The sequence below is a fragment of the Clarias gariepinus genome, chromosome 6 (assembly GCF_024256425.1).
Source record: "Clarias gariepinus isolate MV-2021 ecotype Netherlands chromosome 6, CGAR_prim_01v2, whole genome shotgun sequence".
Taxonomy (NCBI): Eukaryota; Metazoa; Chordata; class Actinopteri; order Siluriformes; family Clariidae; genus Clarias; species Clarias gariepinus.
In genome coordinates this window covers 35,834,494-35,852,064 of record NC_071105.1, presented here as the reverse complement: position 1 = coordinate 35,852,064, position 17,571 = coordinate 35,834,494, and the positions used below count along the sequence as shown (strand labels likewise).

The 17,571-nt window shown below is 38.0% G+C and overlaps 2 protein-coding genes across 2 annotated transcripts; both read right to left on the bottom strand.

Moving 5' to 3' along the window:
• Positions 1–1,495: 1,495 nt before the first annotated feature.
• On the bottom strand, positions 1,496–8,615 carry tbx19 (T-box transcription factor 19). The gene is made up of 8 exons (XM_053499230.1): positions 8,401–8,615; positions 7,013–7,277; positions 4,343–4,477; positions 3,782–3,843; positions 3,114–3,175; positions 2,829–3,023; positions 1,918–2,053; positions 1,496–1,733 (listed from the first exon to the last, which is right to left on the bottom strand). Exons 1-8 carry the CDS (start codon positions 8,613–8,615, stop codon positions 1,496–1,498), a joined length of 1,308 nt encoding a protein of 435 aa, XP_053355205.1.
• Positions 8,616–11,084: 2,469 nt separating this feature from the next.
• Positions 11,085–17,058, bottom strand: sft2d2b (SFT2 domain containing 2b). The gene is made up of 8 exons (XM_053497789.1): positions 16,754–17,058; positions 14,841–14,930; positions 14,556–14,638; positions 14,356–14,437; positions 14,207–14,242; positions 13,758–13,816; positions 12,953–12,982; positions 11,085–12,607 (listed from the first exon to the last, which is right to left on the bottom strand). Exons 1-8 carry the CDS (start codon positions 16,814–16,816, stop codon positions 12,568–12,570), a joined length of 483 nt encoding a protein of 160 aa, XP_053353764.1. The 5' UTR covers positions 16,817–17,058; the 3' UTR covers positions 11,085–12,567.
• Between the last annotated feature and the right edge of the window lie 513 nt (positions 17,059–17,571).

The window sequence follows — 17,571 nt, the reverse complement described above, 5'->3', positions numbered from 1 at the left end:
CAAACACACAGAGGTCTTGTGGAGTCATGCCCTGAGTGGCCAGAGCTGCACCAGTGGCACAATGGGAACTTACACAATACTGGGCGTAATGGTTCCCACTGTAGTGTTAACCTGTTGGTTTTTTTTTCTACAAAGCTCAGATATATGGTCACATTATATTTTTTGTGTGCTCGTTTTACTAAATTGTTTATTCTTTTTACTATATAGTTTGCTAGTTTTACTAAATTGTTCCCTCGTTTTTCTAATTCATTTGCTCGTTTTAATCAATTGTTTTTCGACTAAATCATTTACTAGTTTTAATTAATTGCTTGCCGCTTTCCTAAATAGTTTACTTGTTTTATTAAATATTTCACCCATTTTACTAAATTATTTACTCATTTTACTAAATCATTCACTTGCCTTACTAAAATTTTTGCTCATATAACTAAACCATTTACTCAGGTTATTAAATAATTTACTTGTTTTTCTAAATCGCTTAGTCATCTAACTCATTTTACTAAGTCGTTTACTAATTTTATTGAATCGTTTGTTCATTTTACCCTTTTACTAAAATAAATTGCAAATTGTTTCACTGAATTATTTACCATTTTAACTATCATTTTCCTAAAATGTTTACTATCATTTTCCTAAAATGTTTACTAATTTTACTTAATCATTAATTTGTTTAAATGAATAATTTGCTAATTTGACTAATTAATTCACTTGTTTTACTGAATTATTTATGCATTTTATTAAATCATGTGTTGGTTTTAATAAATTGTTTGCTCTTCTTTATTAAATCACTTCAGACTATTTGATGTTTTACTCAATTATGCCTTTGATTTTCAAAAAGGTTTTTTTTTATTAAATTGTTTGCTTGTTTGCCTGAAGACATTTAATCATTTACTAAATAGTGCCCTTGTTTTACTAAATTACTGTAAATGTTTGTTTCATTAAACCCATTACTTGTTTTAAGTGACTTATCTGACCTTCACAATTTGGTAAAATTAGCCATTGATTTAGTAAAATAGCAAACTACTTTAGGCAAGCACGCGATTCAGGGCAAACAAATTTTACAAAAAACAAACAAACATATAATGCGATCACACCAAGTCTCTGCAGTTTTAGGGGGTTTTTTTTGCATTAAATTTTTTTGCACACTCCCTTTTTGAGGCAAAAATTGTAAAGGTAAAATTGTTTTTGCATTTTTGTCTTAACAAAATAATAAAAAAAAAAAAAAACATTAATATGTTTGTAGACAGATTTTAAGACCTTATAATTTTCCCAGTTTTTAAAAGAATGAAGAAGACATTTGAATTAATGGGAATTAATTACAGAAACTGTTATCAGCGCTGTAAAGATGAGGTTCTACAACTGCACATCAGAAACAAAAATTTACAGGAAATTATCGAACAATATTCTTCAGATACATTAATTATATTTTGCCTACTTTGAACTCCAAACTGCTGAGAGGTCACATGATCAACCATCTATCGATCTTTTCTATTGAGCGTGCTTAAAAGGAATGGGTGGAGCCTCCCGACCAGCTAGCCCCTCCCACCCTGTTATGATTAGCTTGTTCCGAAACGACCTCTGCACTCGCGGGTCCCTGGCCTTGCAGGAGCGAGCATGGTGAAGCAGAGGCGGAGGCCCCATCAGGGCGGTCCTCCTGACACTGGGTGGAGCTCACAGCACCTCCTGGAGGAGTGGAGGACATACCACAGCCACTGACAGTCCACAGGCAGGGGTACTGACTGAGGGAAAGCAGGAAAAATGTATTAAATTATTTCACACAAAACGCAATGACACACGTAAACACAACAGACTAATTAGGAGCACTGAATAAGTGGTGAGGTCAGGATACAGCCTGGTGGTAAATATGTCATTAATGCTGTTCAGGGTGAAAGGTCATTGTGTGAGTGCAGCGCCGGTTCTGACCTGCTGACTCCAGGTGAGCTTGTACCAGACGGCACTGACAGCATCGTTGCAGGACCAGGAGGAGAAACACCTGTCCAGGTCTCGTGGCCTGAGAACACCTGCAGAGCTCCTGGACTCAGACCCTCAGACAGAGAGACTACAGAAAAATACAAACGGAAAATAAAATAACATGCAGCAGGAGGGGTTGGACATTCAACGTTTACATGAAAACATTTCTCAATTTACTGTCAAAATATGCATGAAAACTAACAATAACATGAAGAAGAAAGAAAAATAAAGAGCAAGAGAAAGAAAAGGGGAGAGGTCAGAAACAAGGGATGAAAGAAATGAAGAATAAAGGAAAAAAGAAAGACAAAAGGAAAGACAAATTAAAGAAAGAATAAGTTAATAAAAACCATAAAACCAACTGTTAATTAGATTAAAGAAATGAAAGAAAAGTAATAAAGAAATGAAGGTAAATAAGAGGTGATAAAGCAAAGAGATACAAATGTAAAACTAAAGAAAAAAATGAAAAAGAAACAAGTGAAGAGTGGAAAAAAATGGAAACTAAATTATAGAAAGTGAGCAGAAGAATAAAGCGATATGTGAAGAAAAAATGTAAAAAGTAAAAAATAAAAAAAAAGAATAAACGCAGCAATATAAAAACAAAGGCAAAAGGTGAAAGAGAAGGCCACAGAGACAAAGCAGACAGCGAGAAAATGAACAAAGGAAGGAAGAGACAAATAAACAGAGGACGACCAGACGATCAAAGCATAAAGGAAGAAAGGAAATGTAAAATAAGATAATAATGTGTTGAGTCTGTCCCTGTGTGGATTCTGTACCTATGTTGAGTCTGTCCCTATGTTTGTGTCCCTGTGTTGAAGTTGTCCCTGTCATGATACTGTGCCCGTGTAAGCCTGTGTTGTGTTTACCTGAATTAGGTCCGCGGTGGTGGTGATGGTGATGGTGGTGGAGATATGGAGGTGGGTACGGCGTGCCTCTATGCCCGTGCAGAGTGGAGTAGTGTTTGTAGCCATGGTGCGGGGTCAAAGGCAACCCACCCGTGTAGGGGAAATTGCTGCTGCCAGAGGAACAAAACGAGTCCGGGTTCGAAATATACCAACCACCTAGAAAACCACAACGCAGAAAAGTCAGATGGGGACTAAAAATTGATGCTACTTTCTCACGGTGTAAAGAAAAACAACGTAAAGACGTACAGTGCGGTATTCCGACGTGTTGGTTCTCAGGAGGGGGGTCTAGAAAGTTCTTGGGATGGTTCCTGCAGATTGAGTAGACTTTGCCAATTAGGAAGGAAGTTGTTTTGCAGAACATTATATGTAAATAATGTAAGACGTAAATTAGAAATAGACAAAACATACAATATGATGTTCTTTAATGAATAAAAAAAAATAAAACACGATTTAATCTATTTGTATAGTATTTGCCGTGAGTAAGGAATAAAACACTTGGACATTTTTACAGGACAGTTATCCGATCCAGGTGCTGTCTTCATGGGGAAATGCCGATCAGAGAGTTAGCGCGCGGCTAATCAGAGTCGGGGCCTTCTGATGATCAGCGGTGTGTTACAACTCACACATTCTTAATCATACATGCTCCAAATGTCTCACCCTCACTTCACACTGCCTCTCCAACAAGCTCCTTACTCATACCCTCACTCGATTCCCAGCGTAAACGATTAATAATTACTCGCTAATCGCTGCTGATTTCGCACAGTTATGCTAGCTTGACTAGTGCTAATGCCTGCTATGATACGATTGCGACACATCGGTGAGCTGATTGAGAATTCAAGCGCAGGAAGGATGCGTACAGTTAAATAAATACGGTGATTAACTGTGGAATAAAATGGGGATTCGAACAAAACTACCTCTCCTTAGCATCCAGGAAGGCCTTGGCGAAGGGGTTATATTTGATCTTCAGAGCGGTAATCTGTTACAAACAGGGTGAAAACGTGAATAGGTTATATAGATAAATATCAAACATAAAAAAACAACAACAATTGAATGCAAAAGTTTGTACACCCCACAACTTGTAATTTGGAATCTAAAATATACTTTATACAAATAAAAAAATGATTCTAAACATTTTAACATAAACATTTGTTTAAAAAATACTTTAAACCGTTGCACTTATCTGTAAATGTGTAACATTGGATAAAGGTGAGTGCAAAAGTTTGTATACCCTACCAACTAAGTCTGGACCTCGAGACTTTAAAGAGAGTTTATAAAGGGAAAAAAAAATCTTTCTTTTTTTCTTTCTTACTTTAATTATTTTTTGGGGAAAACAAAAATAACACATTTTAATAAATGATTGATAAAACAGATGTAAAACAGATTTTTATTTACACTGTACAGCAACCTTGTGGGGGTGCAAACTTTTGCACTGATAGATCACTAAAACTGATAGATAGATAGATAGATAGACAGACTTCCTCATTCTGGTAGGCTGTTACAGCGATGAACTGGGTGTCAGTGAAGGAGATGTTGGTCACCATCCTGTGGCTTCCTCCCACACGGACAATGTGGATCTGTGGCTTGTACTTATGGAGGGAGTTCAGCATGATCTGTACCACAGATATATAAATAGAGAGAGAGAGAGAGAGAGAATAATTAGATAATTGGATAATTAAGTAGAGAGTAAAACACTTAGGTGTACTCTTATAAGAAAATAAATGGTGAGACGTGAATTTCTGTTACCACTCTAAAGTGGATTATTTTTCTATATCAGCATGTCTGGAAGTGTTTTATTCCGTCTACACCTCAGCAATGTGTCATGTTGCATTAAAAAACCATTTACAGTATATTGTAGTTACACTTAATGTTATGGAACATCCTTAGTTCCTGACTTTACTTATGCTATAACAGCTATAAACAGGAGGTTCAACACGCTCACTTTTTCTACACGCTAACTTTTTTGTTGTTGTAGCGAATGTACAGTACACATCATACAAAGTGCATAAATATAAGTCAGAGCTGCTGATGTCATCGTAAGTGCACGATCACCTTCTGAGCAGAATGAGAGTCGAGAACTGTTGCATGTACAGTATATAACCATGTCTACTGCATCTACTGTATATGTTTGTATGGACAGTTTGTTGACTTTGTTGAACCTTTAGATGGACACCAGGGCACAGGACACATCGTTTTCTAGCGGTAGATCCAGCGACAGGGTGGACCAACTGTTTTTCATCCTAATTCACCTTTCACATGGTCGGCATGAGGGGCAGGCGCTCATGGGTACGGCTGCAGGGCAGCGAAAGGGCTTTGTGTGTGTATGTGTGTGCGTGTGTGAGAGAAAGAGAGAGAGAGAGAGAGAGAGAGAGTGCTTTTCTCTTGACTACACCTGATGATGTGCTTTTTTTTCTCCTCTCTCCCTTTTTTTTGCCTCACATCTAAGGACTGATGGCTAAATTTATTTTGCATAGAAAAAACACACGTAATTACCATAATGTACAACTAACCACGGCAATTATTTCATTTAGAGCCGGTTCTCTCTCGGAAGCCTCTCGGCTGCCAACACTGCATTTAAAAACGCTGGAGAAAGGGAGTGGAGCGGAGGAGAGGAGACGAGATGAGAGGACGATAGGGCGGTAGTGGTGGTGGTGGTGGTGGTGATGATGATTTTGGGGGGCAGTGGTGGTGGTGGTGGCCTGGTGGTGGGGAGTTCATGTTAATACCGCTGATAATTTTTTTTTTTTTTTTTTTTTTGCAGAGGAGTCATCTCGAATAGAGCTTGCTGGAGCACCTCGAATGAAAGCCCTCCGATGACTGGCTGAAGTAGAGCGTGCTCCGTCTGAACCGCAGGAAGTGCATTAAACGGGAAAAGTGGCAATTAAGAGCTGTTTATTCCTGTTTACATGCAGTCCCTGCTGAACAAAGGGGCTCCATAGGTGAAGTGGACGCTGAGGAGAGCACTAATTGTATAAATGCACACTTGATATTTCCCCGCAGCGGCAGACGGGATGATTAGAGGCAGCTCAAGGCTCCTAAAAGCTCCCGAGCTCCTGCATGGACATAAGAGCAGCATGATGGCTGAGAGTCTGCTGAAGATTACAGAACGAAGCAGGCAACGTGAAATCGGGTATCTGTGCAAAGTGTGTGCAGACTTTCTTCTCAGTCATCTATTGAGTCGCAAAGCTTGATGTTTTAGAAATATGCATGTCTCAAAGTTTTAGATTATGCAGGCAAAAACAAGACAAGTATCCTTAAAAAAAAACAAAAAAGAGAAACACTAACCACTTGGGGGATGAAACTAGTTTTTTTCCACGTGATTGCATGTCACGGTGCACGGTTTGTTATGTTCTGATCTGCTCTGAAACAACGTGTGATCACATGGACAACTAGCTAACTAGCCACACACCATAAACTGACACGTAAAGGTAAATTATTAATTCATTTATTTATAGGGCCTGGAGCCTATCCAGGAGACTTTGGGCATAAGGTATAGGTACACCCTGGACAGGGTGCCAATCCACCACAGGACACACACACGCCAAATAACCTAATCTGCATGTTTTTGGATTGTGGGAGGAAACCGAAATACCCAGAGGAAACCAGAATACCCGGAGGAACATGCAAAGTCCATGCACACAGACCCCGAGGTGGGAATCGAACCATCGCCCGTGGAGGTGCAAGCCCACAGTGTTAACCCCTACACCACCATGCCTCCGTTTAATTAATAACGTGGTGAGAGAAAAAATAAAAAAATAACTACCAGTGCTCCTTAAGATAACTGAACATTAAAACATGATTACAGTGAGGAAAATTATGTAAATGTGAGATATCTGGCACTGCATCTGAAAGCTTAATATGAAAATTAATGAATGAATGTGGGAAAAGAAAAATCACCTGTGATAATAGATTAATAAGGTGTGAAAACCACATGTGAAAATGAATGAATGAAATGAATTGAAAGTGTGGAGAGAAAAAAATGAGATGTGGAGGGAAAAATAGCACATGCTCATTTTGTGCTTAAATAAAATCACATGGATTATTCACCCAAAATGTGAGGTTTATATAAAGGACTACAGTATCAGATAGGATACTATAAAGAGTTGGACATGTAAAGGGACAGCAAAAGTGATGGGTCTTTACAGCACCTGTCCACCACCGTTGAGTTTGTTGGTCAGCTTGACTTTACTGAAGGACACCGGAGCTTTCATCCAGTGGGCACCAAAGTTTGGAGAGTCAGGGTGGATGTACACACAGCTGTGACTGTGGGGTTCAGGTTTGCCAGCGGGCACCCACTCGCCGTTTACGTACTTCCAGCGGTGGCCGTCAGCCGGGCTGAAGTCCAGGAGAAAGGAGTACATGGCGTTGGGATCCAGACCAGACACGCTCACCTTCAGTACTGGGAACATCCTCCTGGGGAAAGAAGTGGAGTATGTGTGTATGTGTGTGTCTCACAAATTCAGCACCAAAATTATTCATATTGTCACATACAAACACCATCATACCCAGTTGCCAAAAAAAAAGCCTTAAATAAAGCACAAAACATCATCTCATCTATTCAGCCCCAATCACACACAGTAATATGCATAAACTTCAGGAGAGCTTTGCAAACTGGTCATTTTGCCCACTTTTTTTTTTTTTGCATGATTGTTTTTTTGGACACAAATGCCTTTAAGTGGGGCTATTGGGAAACATGTAAATGGAAAGACACCCACCTGCAGTGGTGACCTGTAACTACAGAGTGAGCTGGTCAAGACACCCTTCAGCTCCACAACACAACAACAAACCCATCCAAATAAATTAAACTGCCCGTTCCAATAAAGCGGGCCAATAACTGCAATAACAAATAGCTTAATTGATTTCGATCCAGAGAGAGAGAGAGAGAGAGAGAAAGGGTGAGAAGGAGAGAGACATGGATGGGCATTCAGAGTGCACAAAGTGTGTAACACTTATTTATTTATTTTTATATATTTTTAATTATAATTAATTAGAATATATATATATATATATATATATATATATATATATATATAAAAAATAAACTATGTAACCCCTATATATATATATATATATATATATATATATATATATATATATAGGGTTACATAGTTAGTTAGTTAGTTATTAAAGCTAAATATTAAATTTTCTTCAAACCATGTGCATAGACTTTGTATTATTATTAATTTGGGGAAATATATTACTTTGTGTTAAATATATGTGCACATAACATTTAAACAGATACCTACAGTCTTGCTAAAGAAATGTTCTTAATATTATAATCTGGAAAGCATGTGCATTCATTTTATGATAAAAAAAAAACACGCACCATATTCTACAGTATAATAATGCGTTTAATAATAATAATAATAATAAGAAGAAGAAGAAGAATTGCATCATTATTATTATTATTATTATTATTATTACTTTGGTGAGTTCAGAGTGGAACATGATTCATGCATTTTTATGAAACACATTTCCATTATTATTATTATTATTTATTTATTTATTTATTTATTTATTTTTATTAAGCACGCACCTGCCGTTCTTTGTGACGATCATCTCGTTGGTGACTTCACGGAATTTCCGCCACAGCTCGGCGTCCTCCAGGCTCACGCGCAGCTGCTTCTCCGTGGGGTCCCCCTTCTCGCGGCCCGCGCGCAGCTCGCTCTCCACCGCGCGCAGCAGCCGGTTCACGCAGCACGCGCCACCGCCTGCGCCACCGCTGGTCCCTGCGTCGCCTTCAGCCTTCATGAGCTTATGATACTTCGAACTCTTGAGAAGAAGAAGAAAAAAAAAAGCCTGTGTAAAAGTCGGGGGAAGAAAAGAAAGAAAGTCGGCGCGGTGAGTGAGTCAGTGAGTAATGATGAATAAACTGAATGCAAACTTTCTTTTCCTGTGCAGTGATGAGAACTTCTGTGCACTAACCTGAGCTGATGCACTCTGAGTCCACCTTTATCCTCAGGACAGCGCGCGCGTGTTAGCTGAGACCCCCGCAGTCACGTGGGTTCGGACTAATTAAGCGACTCATTAATTTCCAGTTTCAGATTTAGGTTAAAAGAATGAAGACAAAAATCCATGCATTTGTGCAATCCTGTATTTATACCTGCATATAGACCGTAATGCACACAATGCGCGTGAATAGACATGACATTTCAGAGTTTTAGTCACATTTATAACACATGTATAGCTCCCAAAGTTTTCAGAGGAATTAGTTTATAAACTCACCGATTCCATTTTAAAAGCGTTTCACAGTCCAGCATATGGATAGTCTCGAGAGCTTTTCATAAACAAGCAGTGTATAAATTATTTCATTTTAAAAGCATTGATAATAGAGGGTCCGTGTGTCCCTATATTTGAAATTTTAATCATTTGGGGATTAGTTTGTTATAGGTAATTAAAAAAAATTCACTAAGCGCTGTATTGCATATGAAAAAGTAGATTGAAAACAAGGAGGTAAACAAAACGATAAATGCAATTAGATATAAACACGTAGATAAACAATGAAATAAAAAGAAGGTCAGAAAAAGGAGATAACAAAACAAGAAGATGAACAAATAATGAGATAAACAAGTAGTAAAAACAATGAGATGAAAGGAAGATAAACAAGGAGATAAAAATAAAGAGATAAACAATTAATGAGACAAACAAGACAATAAAAACAATAAGATAAAAAGAAAAGAAAATTAAACAAAAAGATAAACAAGGTGATATAAATTATTAGATAAAAGCAATAAGATAAAATACAGAAATAAAAACAAAAAGATAAAAATCTTTTATTAAAAAAGATGATAAACAAAGATAACCAAGGAGGTAAAAAATGAGATAAAAGCAGGTAAATAAACAATGAACTAATCACAAGAAGATAAAAACCATGAGATAAACAAACATATAAAACACGGAGACAGTGTTGCACATTCAAACACAGTCTTAATCACGGTGCCTTGTTTGTTTTCGGACCTGTTTGTGTTCAGCTCTGACGCACAAACGCGCTTTGCGTAAAAATGCGCAGTGCTGAAGGTAAACCATCTGAGAGGACTCTTCACACACACACAAAGCACACACATCAAAGCACCTCTCAACTCAATGAACGAGGGAAACTTTGATTAAGAAAAAATATAGAAGATAGAATTTTGTAAGAAAACATCTAAAATGATTATCCATAATAATAATAATAATAATAATAATAATATAAAACCATCATTAATCATGCCACATGCCAAAATGAAACAGATACACGACAGAATGTTTAGTAACGTAAAACGTTATTGAAAGCCGAGATAATGCCTCGCACACTCTCACAACTAAACTGCACTTGTCTTTATATTTTTCCACCTAAAACGATGCGTGTAGTATACATTTAAAGTTTTCTGCACAAACTGGTGTAATGGTATTAAAAAAAAAATCTTCTCCATTCACAAGGAAAGAAGACCTTTATTTTAATTAAAAAAAAAAAAAACAGGAGAGACCGTCTGAAATAATGGGATGAGTTATTATTTATTTATGTATTAATTTGGTTGCGTTTTGTTCATAAAATCATGAGTAGTTAGATATTTATTGTGAGGAACGCAAATGCTTGTGATAAACCTGCATGCTGCGTGATTGCGTCACAGCTATCTAAAGGCAATTATTACAAGATATTAATTAAATAGAGAAACAGATCAGCACAATCGTTGGAAAGTACATTTAAAAAGTGGAGGGGTAAAAAAACAAAGCGTTTATTAGCTCGTAAATGGTTTGTGATGATGATGATGATGATGATGAGATACGGAGTGATGCTCTGTGCGTTTTTGCGCGCGCGCTGTCTGTCGGTGCGATAAGACTCAGCAGTAATTGCAGAGGTGTGCGGATTTTTATTTCATTTATTTCTTAGTCTTCATCCCAACCCGACAGCAGTGAAGCACAGACTGGATGTTCCGTCAGGAGGCGAGGCGGAAACCCGATCCCGCAGCTGCCGCGTGGAGATTTAGAGGATTTACCGACTTCACGCGCACGAAAGGTCTCATTAAACCGAACCTCCTGCATATTGCAGAAACGAGCGGAAAACACCACCAGCGCAGGGGGGTGATCACTAAATCTTCATCTGGAGTAAAGATCAGGTGGAGATCAGACCAAGCGCATGGCTTTAATCTGCATAGACACGACTTTTATTTTTTTTTACTAATTTAAAGATTTATTCCAAGCACCTAAATCATACCAACTGGAAGAAAAACAAACTGACAATTAGATTTTAATTAAAGTCTATATTTTGTTCATGAAGGCTGTAACTAACACATCAGACACATTACATACACACACACACAGAGCAAACATTTTTGCATCCTACAGCACTGATGATCAGCTTCAATATACAGTACATTATTTTTTATTAATTAAATAACACGATGCAAACTTAAGCTTGAAAGCCCTGGGTTAAAAAAACAAACAAACCAAAAAAATAATAAAATGAAACAAAATAAAACCCAGACATGCCAATGTAACATGAAAGATTTGGGGAGAATTACAGAAGCAATCTTTTCAAACATAAAAGCAGATTATAATAAAATCCAGCGAAATCGATCGGATTGAAGTGGAGCTGTTCAGTTCGAAAACGGTCAAACTGCTCAGGACATTACAGTCTTAAATAGCTTTTAAAAATTACAATAGACCTTTAATGATAAAATTGAGGCATTTTTGTGCATAACATTTTAAAATGCAGCGATATGCTTTTGCTTAACAAAAAAAAATATGACTTGCTTTATAACAGCCACACACACTAAAGCGTCTAAAGACGAATTACACAAACTCAAACACATTATTGTGGCCTGGAAAGACCATCAGAAAAGAGCAAAGTGCCAAAAAAAAGGGAAATGTATAACACCAAGAAATGGTAAGAACAGAATTCAGTTATGTAAACAAATTAAAATAACAGCATGAGAAAAGATCTGTAACAAAAATCTCAAGTATCCTGATTTATATTGCAATTCATTAAATTAAGAGTAGTTAAAGCTTTAAAATGGTTTAACTAAAACAAAAAAAGCAAAGAGAAGGATAACGTACAATGTGTCCAGTTACGAAAATGATAGCTTTACAGCAACCCTTATGCTATTTATAAAAATTCTCTATTATATAAAATGATCTAGGCTAAGAAATGCAAATGCGACTTGGTGCATGCTAGTGCAATTTCTGACTGAACACGTCACGACTTAAAAAAATATTTTAGCTACTTTCACAGACAGTTTGAGAAAAGAAACAGTCTGAAAACCTACTTTCCTGCCCGAAATGGTTGTCTGGATTTTAAACTGGACTCTCCTCTGTCATTTTATAGACACACCCCTAACGTCCTTTGGTACATAATCACCTTCAACTTTCATGCAGCTGAATGATCAAGTCATTTGAGCCCAATGAGTTAAAAAAAAATTAATAAATAATTCAAATCTGAATCCCAATGCACCTTTGAGATGTAAAAGAGAATATGTGTATTGATGCACATTCCTGGAGAGCACCCAGGCATCAGGAGAGCAAGCGCACACCTGCAGAGTGTGAGTGTGCCTATGTGTGTGTGTGCCAGACAGTAGAGTGGGTGCTTGAGTGGGCACTAGGAGCGGGCACTCAGGGCGCGGTAGAGCTAAAGCAAGATCAGGCACCGAATGCTAGAGAGAGAGAGAGAGAGAGAGAGAGGCAGCGGCGGGGCGAGAGCGGTCCGGGCTCCACATGCCACTACACGTCACTTCAAACACATGGTGAACATCTTAATCACCGCATCCCTGCATTAAAACAAACACAAATCAGTAAACAGCCGGCCGCAGCCAAAAAGCAGAAGTGTGAAAAGTCTGTTTTGGTCACTTGAGCGCGAGCCACAAATGAATGGACCCTTTGACTCTGGGCCCATTTAAATCAGAAGCAGGCGCAATGACCTCTTTACAGCTTTAGCACTTTACAGATCGCATTTAAAACAGAAACAAACTGTCCTTTAAATGTTCTGCCTTAGGACGGAAATCTTATATACCACAGTTTTTCAAAATGCACAATGCAAAAGTATCCAAAATAGGAAAATAACCAGATAACACCAGATAAGTAGATGCTTAAAAAAGGTTTTAAGAAAAACTCACCTTGCAAATGGAATATATGACAAGCTGTACCTGTAACAGGAAAAAAAAAAGTAAAGTTATAATCACGAATAAGGTTTGTATGGAATAAAACACTTCCTGTACTTGATGCCAAAGGAAACTAATCAACAGTATATGGTTTATTCTTTAACAGCAAGTTGTAAAAAAAAATAATAATAATAAAAAAAATAATTGACCTGTTTCTAAGAGTGTGTGTGTGTGCCTAGAAAGCATTGACCTCTCCAACACAGTGACTGGTACTAAGCTCTTTCACTGGATAATCATTCAGTATAGAAAACTTCGTTTTAACTTTTTCACTGTCAATCAACTAATTCTTAACCTATTCATTATTATTATAATTAATATTATTATTCTCAGATTATGTTGAGCATCGATCAAAGAAGTCAGCTGTAGGTTAATACAGACCCTTTAACATATAGCATAGAACCTGAGTGTTAACATAAACTCGTGAATGAATCATGTAATAAAATCTCCGCTTGATAAAGAGGTGGCATTTTTCAACATAAAAACCTGTCTGTCTTCTTTTTTTTTAAAAAAAATTACCTCCAAACAGAGAACAAAGCCGACAACATCCGCCGCACACTCACATAAACGAACCTGGCAGCGTGTTGGATGAATAATTATATTAAAAAAAAAAAAACATCACCATTTCATTTCGTTTCCAGAAGAGAGCAAGCCAGCGTCTGTGCGCGCGTCCAAGTCAACAGTCAGGAAAAAAAGTCACACGTTTATGCTGAACGTTTTTTATCAACACACCGGCTGTGAATTGAGTAAGTGGGCCACTCACCAAGTTAAAGCCAGGAACTGGAGGATGCAGAAGAGCACGGTGAGGCCTTTGTTTTGCCACTGTTGGTGGAACAACATGGAGCACTGGGTGTTAACTCGTTTCCCAAATGAATACTCGGTAAACACAAGAGTTAGGTATGTGCTGATAATCGGTTATATTATATTATAATATATTATATTATAACTGCAATCTTAATTAACTTGTTTATTAAGTAGTGTTCATATTCCTGACATCGCGCTCGTCTCATCAGACGGGCGACAGGAAAGTCGTCTGGCTTGCTTTAGACAGACGCATGAAAGTTACTTGGAAGATCGAGGAAGTGTGATCATGACATGATCAAAAATAAATACCAGCACATACCTAATCCACGGAAATATTAATAGGCATAAACTAAAAACATACTGTACACATTTCTGTATAAATGCTTAAAAAAAGATATATATTTTTACCCAAAATGCAGAGCAGAGTGTCAACACAAGGCACGTCTGCAAAACAGAAGGACAAAAAAAAAAGGCAAAAATAAATACATAAATATAGACTTAAATAACGTACAGAATCTCCCTTTATACAGACAGTGGATCTGTGTGTGTGCGCTCACGATCATGATGGCTGTCGCCAGCGCTCTCGTCTTGTCACACATCCTCTTCAGCTGCTTCAACGGACCCATCAGGAACATCGTGCTAGAACGGCAAAATATAAAATACACTTCCTTTTTTTTCTTTTCACGGCTGAGCTTGCAAACACGTCTGATGTATTTAACACGTACTGTACATGCGCTGATAAAGCTGAGAATCTTACCTTAGGAGCGAGGCGATGTTGCCAAAGGTGTAGAAGACGGCGAACAAGATCAGTCCTTTAGGAACCCAGAGCAAACACGACCCCTGCAGTATTTACAAGGACTTGTTTACATGGACGCAACATGTGAAGTGTAGTATAAATATATAGCAGGCGTTTTCACGTTGTATGTTTGTACCGTGCATCGGCCGTCACGTCGACACTCAATTAATCAGACTAGAGAAGGTGAATAAAAAGTAACACTCTAGCTGAATATGCAGTTGCTTCGCGTGAACAACATTAACTCACCAGGATGGAACAGACGACTCCCAAAACAAAGCAGGCGATAAAAGCCTTGACACGCGTCCCCCAGCCCAGCGTGGTCCCGTCCCCAGCCGCCTAGAACAACACCAAGCACATCAAGATATCAGCGAAAAACATCCGAATCAGAACATATAATGATTTCATCATGTGACCTTTACTAGCTCCTGCCAAGAACCTCTTCAAACATGTTCCAAATGTTCCAGATTTAACACATAATATCTAATGTAGCCACAAAACATTTTCATTCAGAGTCTCTCAGAGCCCCAACACATGTACGTACAGTACAACAAGACACGAGTCAACAAGAGCTCAAATATCATATCTGGAACCACCCATAAACAAAATACAGTCTCTGCACATAAACTTCAAAATGCATTTTCTAGGATTTACTTCTTTCCTCGTGCCTGCAAGCCAATTTATTAATTAAAGTACAGTACCATAAAGAGTTAAAAAGTGATAAAAAGTCATTAGACGCATTAGACTAGGCACATACTTTAATAATAGTGCAGTAGGTAATTCCAGTGCAATTCCAATATAACTATATAAAATGGTATATTATTTAAAAAAAATACAGATGAACATACAACAAATGTGGAATAACTTAAATAATATAAATGTAAAATAAACAAATATTTTTTTTCTTTTGTACTGATCCTGTGCACGGATGCAAGAAGCCTGGAGCCTATTCCAAGAAACTCTGTGCACAAGGTGGGGTACAGCCTGGCCAGTGTGGCAATCTATCGCAGGGCACACACACACACACTCATTCAGCAAAATATGGGCAATTTGGAAACACCAATTAGATTAATCTGCATATTTTTGGACTGTGAGGGCAAATCAAACCCGGACCCAGGAGGAGCAAGGTGACAATGCTAACCACTACGCCATAGTCCTGCTAAGTTCTAGTGGGATTTAATTTAATTAATTAAAATCTCTAAATGATCAATGACTTAATAAATAAAGAAACCTTTTAAAAGCGGCATGGTGGCTTAGTGGTTAGCACTGTCGCCTTGCACCTTCAGGGTCTGTGTTCATGCAGTTTGCATGTTTTCTCCGTACTTGGTGGGTTTCCTCCAGGTACTCTGGTTTCCTCCCACAGTCCAAAGACATGCAGGTTAGGATAAATGGCGCTCCCGAATTGCCTGTTGTGTGTGTGTTTGTGCCCTGCAATAGATTGGCACCCTGTCCTGGGTGTACACATGCCCCAAGTCTCTGGGATAGGCTCCAAGCCCCCCTGTAACCCTGTATAAATCAGTGTAGACAGTGAGTGAGTGAGTGAGTGAATCTTTCAATGTAGGAATGCAGATTCAAAGTACGTCACATCTTACTTGTAGCATAATATTACAGACTGTTAAAAAAAAAGGCAAGAAAAAAAAATCTGATATAAATCCTGTGGTTAAATAGGTTTTTAAATAAATAAAGAATAGGAACAGAAACATAATAATAATAATAATACGTATAAAACATATGATTCTGCAAAATAGAATACAGGTATTAAAAAATTATAAAGCAATAAGTGGTAGGGCATAAGACTACAATACAATACTACAATAAAATATGTCCAATGAAAATAATAAAAAAAAACAATGAAGCGAAAAATAAAGCTAGCTATTTTTAATAAATATTATTAGGAACAGATGAAGCCTGATGATTTAATAACCTCTCATTAATTATAACAAAATCTGATCCCAGTGTAGAGCTAATAATCTATAAAATTCCTTTTAATGACTAAACTAGTTAACTTACAGTCCCTGTCACAGACACTATATAAACAAAGCCTAGACGTCCTACTAGTTAAGCAGTACTAGTTAAACTAGTTAACATCTGTGGAAGAACCTACACGGCCTTCTGTGCAAAATGGAATAGAAAGTAAAGTGTCAATTATTTGTCCTCGGTACCTGTAACACATTGAGGTCGTCATTTCCGTCCTGGCCGCTCAGAACTTTCTTTAGTTTATCCATCACTCGTCACTAACTAAATAAACCAGTCTTTATTTCTACGCACAGCTGAGTGTGAGCTCGCGCGCTCCGATGAAACTCCGACCGAGTTTCTCTTCTTCCTGGTTGCACGCGCAACAGGTGAACGAGACAGAACTTCCGTCTGTAGTCTCGGCAACGCCGACGTGACGTCATGACGCGCGCGCCGTGAAGTATTTGCATAACGCGCGCGCCTCTGTAATGTTTACAGTAGTTGAAACGTGGTACTGAGAGGATCTTCTGCTTCTGATAAAAACAACATGCTCTCAGTTTCGGCCAGTTAATTAGAGCCCAAGCACTAGTGTGCGCCCTCTTGTTTTCCTAAGGATTATTTTTTCCCACCCTTTAGAGCTTTTGGAGGTCTTAACATGTTCAAAAGTTGGAATCTGCTGCCATTAAAATGCCTGAGAGTCTGGGCCCCGGGCGTGGCATGAGGCCTTCAGGGGCCCTTACATTAGATTTTGCTGCATAGCTCATACACACTTGCATGTATGCACGCAAAAAAAAAAAAGATACACATTTAGAACAACTTTTGCATTACATGTCATGGGCTCAACTCAACAGGAAGTCATTTTGAGTCATCCGCAAAACGCACCCGCTAAGATTTGATATACACTTCCTAGGGAATTTATACGATCGCCTCCAAACCAGGCCTATGCGATCTCAAGACATTGAGGATGCAAAATTCTAGAGGGATTTTTGATATCTCAAACAAGTCAGCCAAGCTGAAAAGTGGTTAA

Excerpts from the sequence above, each read along its gene's own strand:
- sft2d2b (XM_053497789.1), bottom strand. The coding sequence starts at position 16,816 with ATGGATAAACTAAAGAAAGTTCTGAGCGGCCAGGACGGAAATGACGAC. Across the intron at positions 14,243-14,355 it reads TGGCGACAGCCATCATGATC|ACGTGCCTTGTGTTGACACT; the intron begins GTGAGCGCACAC and ends TCTGTTTTGCAG. Across the intron at positions 13,817-14,206 it reads CACTCTGCTCTGCATTTTGG|TGGCAAAACAAAGGCCTCAC; the intron begins GTAAAAATATAT and ends TTCCACCAACAG.
- tbx19 (XM_053499230.1), bottom strand. The coding sequence starts at position 8,615 with ATGAAGGCTGAAGGCGACGCAGGGACCAGCGGTGGCGCAGGCGGTGGC. Across the intron at positions 3,024-3,113 it reads ACACGTCGGAATACCGCACT|GTGGTTGGTATATTTCGAAC; the intron begins GTACGTCTTTAC and ends GTGGTTTTCTAG. Across the intron at positions 1,734-1,917 it reads AGCTCACCTGGAGTCAGCAG|TCAGTACCCCTGCCTGTGGA; the intron begins GTCAGAACCGGC and ends GCTTTCCCTCAG.